Source organism: Mastigoproctus giganteus, chromosome 6 (assembly GCF_048544385.1).
Source record: "Mastigoproctus giganteus isolate SK-2022 chromosome 6, ASM4854438v1, whole genome shotgun sequence".
NCBI classification, from domain to species: domain Eukaryota; kingdom Metazoa; phylum Arthropoda; class Arachnida; order Uropygi; family Thelyphonidae; genus Mastigoproctus; species Mastigoproctus giganteus.
This window is the reverse complement of record NC_143580.1, coordinates 165655154-165665721: the sequence shown is the minus strand read 5'-3', so window position 1 is coordinate 165665721 and position 10568 is coordinate 165655154. Positions and strand designations below refer to the sequence as shown.

Below are 10568 nucleotides of genomic sequence, written 5' to 3'. Positions count from 1 at the left end.
CACTCACTGAATGGTTCAAAAATAAGGGAATTAATATGAACAAAATACTTTGTATCGCGACTGATGGAACTTCGAACATCAGAGGTGAGAACAAAGGTCCTTAATTTATTTATAAAAAACATTTCGCATGATGTGTTTTCCTTTCACTGTATAATTCATCAAGAGGCACTTTGCTCACGTTTCCAAAAGAGATAACAGCAGTGATGAACTTCTTCATAAAATGTCAATAAAATAATGGCAAGACCAACTATATCATCGACAATTCCGTGAACTTCTTGATGAAGTCGATTGTCAATATACTGACCTCTTATGCATAACAGCGTTAGATGGCTTTCTAGAGGCGCAGTGTTGACGCGATTTGCTGAACACAAATTATGTTTTCGAAGGAGACATAGGAAGTGGCATATTATTATATTTTCCAATGTTAAAAAAATATCAAGGAGGTACTAAAAATAATCTCAATCCTATTAATTTGCCAATTTTTTAACAAGCGATTGTCAGAATGAAAGGGTACCGAATTTAGCCGTAGATTTGAGGATTTTAGGAAGAAAAAGGCGACATTATCATTTTTAATCAAACCTCTTGAAGTGAATACTTCTCAGTTAAATTTTTCTCCATTCCCTGAAATTGATGAAACACAATTTGAAATGGAGTTAGAGGACTTAAAAACCAAGGACATGTGGAGTGCAAGACTAAAATGCCTTAAAACTGAAATTGAGGATTTGGAGAGTCAAAAGTGTAATTCATTTGTGCAATTCATTTGTACAATTCTACACAAATGAACGGCGATAGATGAATTGAAAAAGCAAGCCAAATTGTGTTCGGTGCGTGGAGTATCTTACCGGACACGTATATAAATTTGAAAATATTTGCATTTGGACTCCTCACAGTTTTTGGTTCGACGTATATCTGCGAGCAAATATTTTCGAACATGAACTATATTAAAAATAAATCAAGAAACCGTCTGAACAATGCGAGTCTCTCAGCATGCCTAAAGATGAAAATTACGGTATACTCGCCTGATGTTGAGAGTCACTCAAGAAGTTCAGGAGCAAAAGGCACTTTAATTCGAACCTAACTGGATGTTTGTTACGGTTTTTCAGTATTAAAAATATACGTATATATATATATATATTTTTTATTTATTTTATTTTTTAATAAAAGACCTTCCCACTCTGTTCCATTTTTTAAACCTCCTACCCCCTCTTCTCAGCTTGAGCGGAGGTGCGGCTGTTCGGATTTTTTTTTTTTAATTAGATCAAAAATGGCTCTTCACTCAAAAAATGTTGCCGACACTTGCCCTAAAATGTTATATGCATATCCATCCGTTCCATATCGACCCGGTTATATGCCGGGTCGATATGGCATGGATAATCCATACTTATTCCCCCCCCCCCCCCCCACACACACCAACTTCCAGCTCCGATTTCCGATTAATTATATTTATGTTTTATTATTTTTTTATTAAATTATTATAATTTTCTTATTTTATTTTATATTATTTTATATCCTTGGCGAACAAACAACCAAAAACCCATTTCCAGTTTTGAAATGACCTTGTCCTGTCTTGTCCTGTACTTCGGGTACCCCTAAAATGTCAATTTTATACCTATCCATTTCATTGATGACCATATCCATCTTGCCTTCTTTTAAACTTTTTACATTCCATCTGGCCACGTTTACCCTCTTCTTTCTGAAATTTAATTTTGCAGGGCACACAGTGGTATCAGGGATCTGGTTAACAGCAGTTTTTGGAGTTGTTTTTGTTGTGGTCTCTGTGACATCAGATAATGTGGTGGTATGCCATTGCCTACCACATGGCCGATTTTCAAATGGGCCGGATTTAATCATAGGAAAAGTCATCATGCATCTCACGAGATGCTCAGGAAGAGCATCCCGGGAAGATGCTCGGCAGAAATGTATCATTTTATTTGGTGACTATGTTGAAAAGTGTAATACACGGTGTTTGTTTCAGTCATCTGGCGCACCTACTTCTGGGTGAATACAGATCTTTTGTGAACCCCTCCTCGTAATTATAACTATGAACGCTTTTGTATTTATGGCAGCGTGTGATAATTCTGTATTATTTATGAAACTTTTTGAGTATACTTTGTATTACAGTATACAGAACGATGGAGGCGGGTGTACCATGCTGAAGAAATGTCGCGAGCTAGGCCATAATGTCTATGTGTCTGCAATTCTGCCCAGACACGATAGAAGGGATTATATGTTAAGAGCCTTGTGGATTAACTCAAGACTTGAAGGAATCTGCAAGGCTTTAGGGGGTAAATTTCTATCAGCATGGCCCACACTTGTAGGTAGAAGGAATTTGTTTTGTAGGGACGGGATACACTTAAACAAAGGTGGTGCAAATGTTTTTGCCAGTATTATTGAGGATACCTTAAAGGCTCAGGGAAACTGCTAGTTAGGGGGGATGTGGGTAATAGTGACACGCGTTTATCTGATAATATTGGTCAATGTAACTCTTGCACATACCTTAAGGGTTCTTATCTGTTACCCCAACTGGACGTATTATCTAGATGTTCTGGGGGCAAAGACGTTTCACGTGAGCAAGTAGCTAATATCAGGGAAGAGAGCCTAAAAAACTTCAAGGGTTGTGTTAGGGTTGTTAAATATACAAGAACAGTAAATCTTAATTGTTTATACAGTAACGTTAGAAGTGTCGTCAATAAAATGAGCGAATTCGAACTGCTGGTTAAAACAAGTAACGCGGACATAATAGGGCTTACAGAGACGTGGTGCCACCCGGAAATTGGGGATGATGAGTTTCAGTACGGCTTGTATAATGTATTTAGGAAGGATAGGTTAGATAGAAGGGGTGGTGGGGTAATGCTTCTTATCAGAAGCAGCCTGAGTGCGACGATAGCTTTCCCAGATTCAGACATTTCACATGCTAGTATAGAGTCTGTATGGTGTGATATAGTTGGAAACAAAGGTACAATGCGAGTAGGCGTAATCTACAGACCAGGTGATTGTGAAGACTATGACAAAAGCCTCTACATGCAAATGGAATGGGCAAGTAAGCGTCAATGCCTTATTATGGGTGATTTCAATTTGCCTCTAATTGATTGGAGTAAATGGGAAGGAAACTCGACATGGGGAACAAAATTTTTAAATCAACTAGATGACTGTTATTTGTATCAACATGTCAGGGAAAGTATTAGAGAAAAGAATATCCTAGACCTCATCATCACACATGAATCAGATGACATAACAGGGCTGACAGTAGAGGAACCAGTAGCAGGAAGTGATCACGGAGTTCTACGGTGGATGATGACGAGAGAGGTAGCAGAAGTAAAAGGCAAAGGAATGGGTTTTAATTTCAGAAAAGGAAATTACGATGCCTTAAGGTACTACATGGCCTCTATTAACTGGGTAGATATCGCGCAGAGAATGAATACAATTGAACTGTGGTACGCTTTTAAAACATTAATCAAAGATGCCTTGAATGCGTATATACCATTAAAAAAATACTCCACGAGAAGGGTTCCAAGTTGGATGAACAGTGAAGTTGCCACATTACTTGAGCAGAAAAAGGTGGCATGGAAAGGTTACAGAGCGATAAAAAGTACTGAAGCCTATAACAGCTACAAGGTGATGTGTAATAGAGCCACAGAAAAGGTTCGACAGGCAAAGGCAGTTTATGAGAAATCACTAGCAAACAGAGCAAAGAGGGGGGGATAAAGAATTCTTCACATATATAAATGCCAAGAAGAGCAGGACAAACCAGATCGGACCTTTACGTAAGGGAAAGGGGATAGTAATAAATACACCAGCTGCCGTTGCAGATGAACTCAACAGTTATTTTGCATCGATATTTACAAATGAAAAGCCTTTTGTGGCAATGGGAAATTGTGGGAGCGAAGTTAAAAAATATGTAATTAATGATATTGAAATTTCGCAAGATTATTTAATGAAAAAACTTTCAAGCCTACAGACTAGTAAGGCTCCTGGAGTTGATGGAATATACCCTATAATCTTGAGAGAGGCGGCAAGCGAGTGCATTGAACCACTGAGGCTGGTTATGCGAGCATCACTAGACTCTGGGGAGATTCCCTTGGATTGGAAAAGTGCAAATGTATCTCCCATACATAAGGGTGGCTCTAAAAGTGAAGTGGGAAATTATCGACCTGTCAGTCTGACTTCAGTAGTAGGGAAAATCATGGAGGCATTGATCAAGGGTGGAATTCAGGATCATTTGGATCGAATTGAAATTCTCAAGGATACTCAGCATGGTTTTGTAAAGGGAAAATCATGTTTAACAAATCTGGTTCGCTATTTCGAAAGGGTCACTCACGAGCTGGATTTAGGGAATAATTTCGACATTGTTTATTTAGATTTCAGCAAAGCTTTTGACTCAGTCCCACATGAGCGGTTGCTTTATAAGCTGGAACAGGTTGGAATCACTGGGAAAATCCTTAGATGGATAGAAGGATGGCTTCAGGGCAGGAGGCAGAGGGTTGTGATAAATGGCTATTCCTCAGATTGGGTTGATGTAAGAAGTGGGGTTCCCCAGGGATCGGTGTTAGGACCACTGTTGTTTTTAATTTTCATAAACGACATTGATGAAGGGATAGAGGGCGTGATGTCTAAATTTGCAGATGATGTTAAAATTGGTAGAGTAGTTAATGATCACTGTCAAGCTGAGCTTCTTCAGAGAGACCCAGATAGACTTCAAGAATGGTCAGAAAAATGGCAGCTGTGCTTTAATCCAACAAAGTGTAAGGTATTACACCTGGGAAACAGTAATCCCAAAAAAACTTATTCACTTGGTGGAGTTCAACTAAACCCAGTACTGGAGGAAAGGGACTTGGGTGTTACGATACGGTCAGACGTGAAGTTCTCTGAGCATTGTAGACAGGTTGCAAGGAAGGCCCATGGTGTCCTATCGATGATCTATCGAACTTTTGCAAGTAGAGATAGGGACGTGATAATCCCATTATATAAGGCCTATGTTAGACCACACTTGGAATACTGTGTTCAAGTATGGAGACCGCACCTAAAGAAAGACATCGAGCTTCTTGAAAGGGTGCAAAGAAGGGTAACTCGCCTGGTGAGATCGGCAAAAGGGCGTCCTTATGAAGAAAGACTTCGAATATGTGGGTTGCAGAGTTTGGAAACTAGACACCTTAGAGGAGATTTGATTGAGGTGTTTAAGGCTCTGAGAGGCATCAGTAAAATGAATGAGGACAAAATTTTCAAGATTATAAATGATGCTAGAACTAGGGGACATAAATTCAAGTTACGCGGGGAAATGTTTAGATTGGACTGCAGGAAGTTTTATTTTAGCCAGCGAGTTATAAATTACTGGAATAAGTTGCCTTCATGGGTGGTAGAGGCCGACAGTTTGGGGAAATTCAAAGGTCATCTGGATAGTACTTTCGGGTAAGGGAAGCGCATAGGATGATAGGATTAATTTCCTTTTTATTTAATTTTTAATTTCATTTTATTATTTTTATTTATTTATTAATTATTATTATTTATTTATTTATTTAATTTTTGTTTTTATCATTGTTTTGTTCGGTTTTTTTTTTGTTTTTTTTTTTGGCTGGTGCAGCATAAGCCATAGGCTTTCTTGCACCATACGGCCGTGACTAATACTAATACTATGTATGGCGTATATTAAACTGTGGTGATAGCTATGGGTTTCATTCTTATAATCTTGTACACATTTACATTACATTTACTGTGGCTGGCCTAACCATAATAAATGTAATGTAAATGTGTTCGACTTTCATTGAACTGTAGATGATACCCATTTAAGAAACGTGTAATGTTATCGCTTTTAGATGGACTACCCGTTTTCCACGAATTGCATCTTAACATTGCGCTCAATTCATAACAGATTATAGTGAGCCATCATGCGTATAATTAAGGGTAAAGCAGGCTATTATTATTAGTGATCAGTTGTATCAATTAGAACATCACCGTATTTAGTAGTCACGCAGACTTGAATCACGGTCACTCACTGCGTGCATGGCTGTACCTACCTTAGCCCTTGATCACTCGGCTACAGTGGCCATTCACCACAGATTATACTCGGAAAAATTAGCATATCCTCTTCTACAGAATAAATTATTTTGGAAACTTGTAAAATATGATTTTAGGGCATTTTACTTACTGCAAAAATGAGGGAAATGAAGCTAAGTGATTCAAATTATGCATGCGATTTTTTTTAAACATTTAATTAGTATTTATGGGTAAGGTTGTAATTTTAATGTGGCTATCATACGCAGACTGAGTCAATTGTGATATATAGGGTTAATATAAAAGAAAATACCTGAATTTTTATCAGTGAAAATTTGTACTTATTTTGCGATGGATCATTATGATAAACAAAGCTTGAAAGGTAAAGTGAAAGTTATTTTTTGTCACCTCAAAATTTTCCAACAGATGCATGGATCATCCAGCGACAACGGCGTTTGTATTTTATTTCTTGTCATGTGTTGAACAGTTGTTTTGTTAATAGGCGCAGTGGATTCCACCGCTGCATATTAACATAATTCCCACAGGAAGAACTTTAACATCTTCATTATCTTTTAATGTGGTGTCATAACCGAACAGGAACAACTCTAACAAAGTTAGGTTATATATGGAAGGAAACGCGCATGCCGTGATATTTGTTTGTTTGTTTGTTATTTGGTTTTTAGGAGCATTAGCAACTAAGGCCATATTGCTCCGGGAAATGCGGTGGTCATTCCCTGACCTTTCCTCATCCTCCGTATTTGGTGGTGACGGGCTCGAACCCCGGTCTAATCAAGAAGCGTGTGCTACGCACTGCTGCTCCTTCCCACCTGGCTACGGAGGCGCCCCGTGATATTTGTCGAGTAAGACACAGTGCAAGGAGTAGCAGGAATTCGTATACCGCGTGGACATTTAAAGGTGATACATGGAGCCCAATACACTTCTAACATAGCAAGACACCTTTCATTTATAGTAACTCTATATAATATCCCAAGAGACTTCTAGCTGATCTTACATGTAAATGTATTCGTATAGTTAATATAAATATAATATTTGTAAAATAATAAGAGGAGTTTACCTCAATATAGTACGTAGAACACTTCCGTATGATACTCTCCAGAAATTAAAACGAAAAAAATCTAAAAACGTACATTAGAGTAAAAAATAATTAAAAACCAATTTAACACAATTAAAATCAATTGAACACAATTAAAAATCAATTTAACGCAATTAAAAAGAATCTAACGAAAATATTCAAAACGATTTTCCTTCCTGAAGTTGACAACGCTTTTCGACCGTATTTTCATTCCTGTGATCACGACATACGGTCGAAAAGCGTTGTCAGCTTCAGGAAGGAAAATCGTTTTGAATATTTTCGTTAGATTCTTTTTAATTGCGCTAAATTGATTTTTAATTGTGTTAAATTGGTTTTAATTATTTTTTACTCTAATGTAAGTTTTTAGATTTTTTTCGTTTTAATTTCTGGAGAGTATCATACGGAACTGTTCTACGTACTATATTGAGATAAACTCCTCTTATTATTTTACAAATATTACTATATACGTACTATATTGAGATAAACTCCTCTTATTATTTTACAAATATTAATATCAACGTAGAACGTATTGAGCATTACAGCTCTGATTCATACTATCTATAAATATAATATTAATAATAAGCTAATTAATGGTCTATTCAAAATCCTTACTTTTTAAATTTCCGTTGATAATCTTGTATGGTAGTTGGACGAGCGAGCGATCTCCTTTTATCCGGTCCTGTGACGTACGTTTCTCTGGATAGGCGTCTGCTTCCCTTGTGATCAAGGCCCGAACTTCGAGATTCCTCCGAGCTTTCCCACTGGAGTCGGAAGCTGTTTGTCTGTCGTTGAAGTTCCCGGTCACTCTCCATCAGGATTGGCAGATGTTGGGTGGGATTCATCTTCCGTTTCGACATCAGACTTCGTTCCCGATGCTCCCGCTTGAAAGACATTGAAGTGTACTCTTCATCTGACGAAATTCCTTCATTATCTGAAGGGTGGCGATCAAAGTCTTCACTGAAGCCCGAGTCCTTGAGTGTAGTAACATTTGATTCAATACTACGCACGCTAGATAATGGAGAAAAAGAGGTATCTTGGTCTCGTTGAATAGCTGCATTAGGCCTTCGGTCGGTATAGCCTCCTTCCCACATTACCTTTTTTTCTGATACTAGTTGCCTGCCATTTGAGCTTCGAACATCCACAACTTTAAGCTTATTTGGCGAGGAGGAGAAACGTTTCACAGTGAATGTTCGGCCATCAAGAAGCGACTGCGAAAATAAAGTCTCTGTATCACTCTCATCGAAGTCTCGATTGTCGGTTGTTCCATCATCATAACCATGTTTTATGTCAGTTTTGTCTATACAACGAGTTTCTTGTTCATTTAGTGTCTGTTCTTGTCTGCTGCTTTCAACTTCTTCACTTTGACTTTCTGACGATACGTTTCTACTTCTTGTCAATTCATAATTTGGGTTCTTTTCTGAAAAATTTTCCTCAGTTTTGAATTCATCGTCCGTATACTCTTGTTCTTCCTTATTAGCTTTCGCTGGCTTATCTATGTAAATATTTTCAGCTTCTATTACTGTTTCTTGAGCCTCCTCCATATTGACAGTGTGGATGTATACCCTAGCAACTATAACTTTTCTCTCACTTCCCTTTCTGATGTACTCGCCTCCGTTATTTTCATATACATGCTTTTCAATTTCTGCTGTGAAAGTTTCGCTTATATCTTTCTTCTTATGGTCAATAGCCTGCACTGCGGCGTTTGCGCTGAGTGTTCCGGTTTGTGTGGCAGTTTCGGTACTCACTTGCCTATCTTCCATGTTGTCATCTTCTTCCTGCACTGAATCTTTAACTCTGATGATTAAAGACCTGATAAAAATACCCAGAGAGAGACAGAGAGAGACAGATGAAGTGATAAAGTTGACAGAAAGTACATGTATTGTGTGTAGCGATAGGTGTAGAGAGAAGCGAGAGTAGTACATGCAATAGAACGTCACATGGAACGTCATAATGAAACAGCTACAAAGCAATATGATAATGTGCGTACAGTACACCAGAGATAAAACACATGACACATAATGTAATATTTGACAAGTATGCCACAACAACCAAATACGAAATGAATCAGTGATACATGATTATGATAAAGACACACATAACATACAATACAATACAACACTGACACCACAGAATACATATTAATGGTATATACGTACATGACGACAAACTTTTGAAACATAACTTAGCACACTTATAACAATGATCACTTTATATACTGTATAAGTATATATTGACAGACATTGATTTTCCACATTAGCTGTTGATTCCGATGATGATGAATACATATAAAACAAATACGGCTGATAATAGCCATGGTCAGATACGAAGTCTGAATTACAGTGTCTGACAAAGCAGGTAATCTGAATTATGTCTATACAGATGATGTACAGATGGATTTTTGCAGAGGCTTTATAAACATTCACGCAATAATATAGCTGAGTTATCGCTGCAAATGACAAATGAATGGATATGGGATAAAGTTACACAAAATAACAAATACAGTATAATTGCCACGTAAAGCGATAATTACATGTGATAGTCAGATGTGAACAATATACATAGTTTAATAATAAGACAATGAACTGAAAACAATGAGAATAAGTAAAGTATTTAAAATACAAGAGTCATATCATTAATATTATTAACAAAGCTTTTTTGCTGTTGTAGCAAAGTAAAATGCAAGGTATGTCCAAATGCAAAGTATGTCCAAATGCACTGTGCTAACCTAAATATTGCCGTTTCTGACTGTGCCATTGTCCTGTCATATGGGCCACTTAACTATGATAAGGAACATGATCACTGCAGGCAGTTGAAAGCACCCAAATCGGAACAGCCTGGCATAATCAGATTTTTTTAATGCCTGAAAGGGAAAAAATTCCCAATAACAAGTTTATGGGTTAGATTACTGTCTATACAGAACAGCTGTGCTGAGTTGGTTTGGAATTAGTTATGGGCCAGTTGGCGATAATCAGAAAACATAACTGCTTCATTTCAACAGGAAGGTGAACGTTTCCTCAAGAGCTTTTTTGTGGAATATGAGTTGTGGTGACATTACCGGGATCAAGTGCATGAACGTGCAATGAAAACATTGTCTTTAAACTAGTAAGAAAGTTCCAGTCATTGCAAAGTAATGCCAGTATATTTCGATTATTCTAATCACTGTTCATGTAATCGAAAACTAGGCTCCATCTTCAGCAAGGCTGTCCAGACCACTGAGGGGACATCTACTCGCGGGCCGCATTATAAAAATATATTTTACCAATATACCAATATAAATATCTGCCCTGCAGTGATTAGGTCTATGAAGCATATGAATAAGAATTAGACTCATAATGTTCAAAACCATTTATTTAAATGCAATTTATGTAATATTGTAACATTACATAAAATAAAAAAAAAAAAATAATGGATTTGCTTTTGACAAAAGTCATATGAAATCAGTTGAAAATATACGCAGAATTTAGGAACACTTTTTTATAAAACGTTT

The 10568-nt window shown here is 37.3% G+C and overlaps 1 protein-coding gene across 1 annotated transcript in view; it reads right to left on the bottom strand.

The window, feature by feature from the left end:
- Positions 1-7689: 7689 nt before the first annotated feature.
- LOC150084721 (uncharacterized) overlaps positions 7690-10568 on the bottom strand; it is a 239809-nt gene continuing 236930 nt past the window's right edge. Inside the window, exon 10 of the mRNA XM_090376333.1 lies at positions 7690-8890. Coding sequence (XP_090232459.1) covers positions 7690-8890 — 1201 coding nt within the window. The remainder of the gene's footprint in view (positions 8891-10568) is intronic.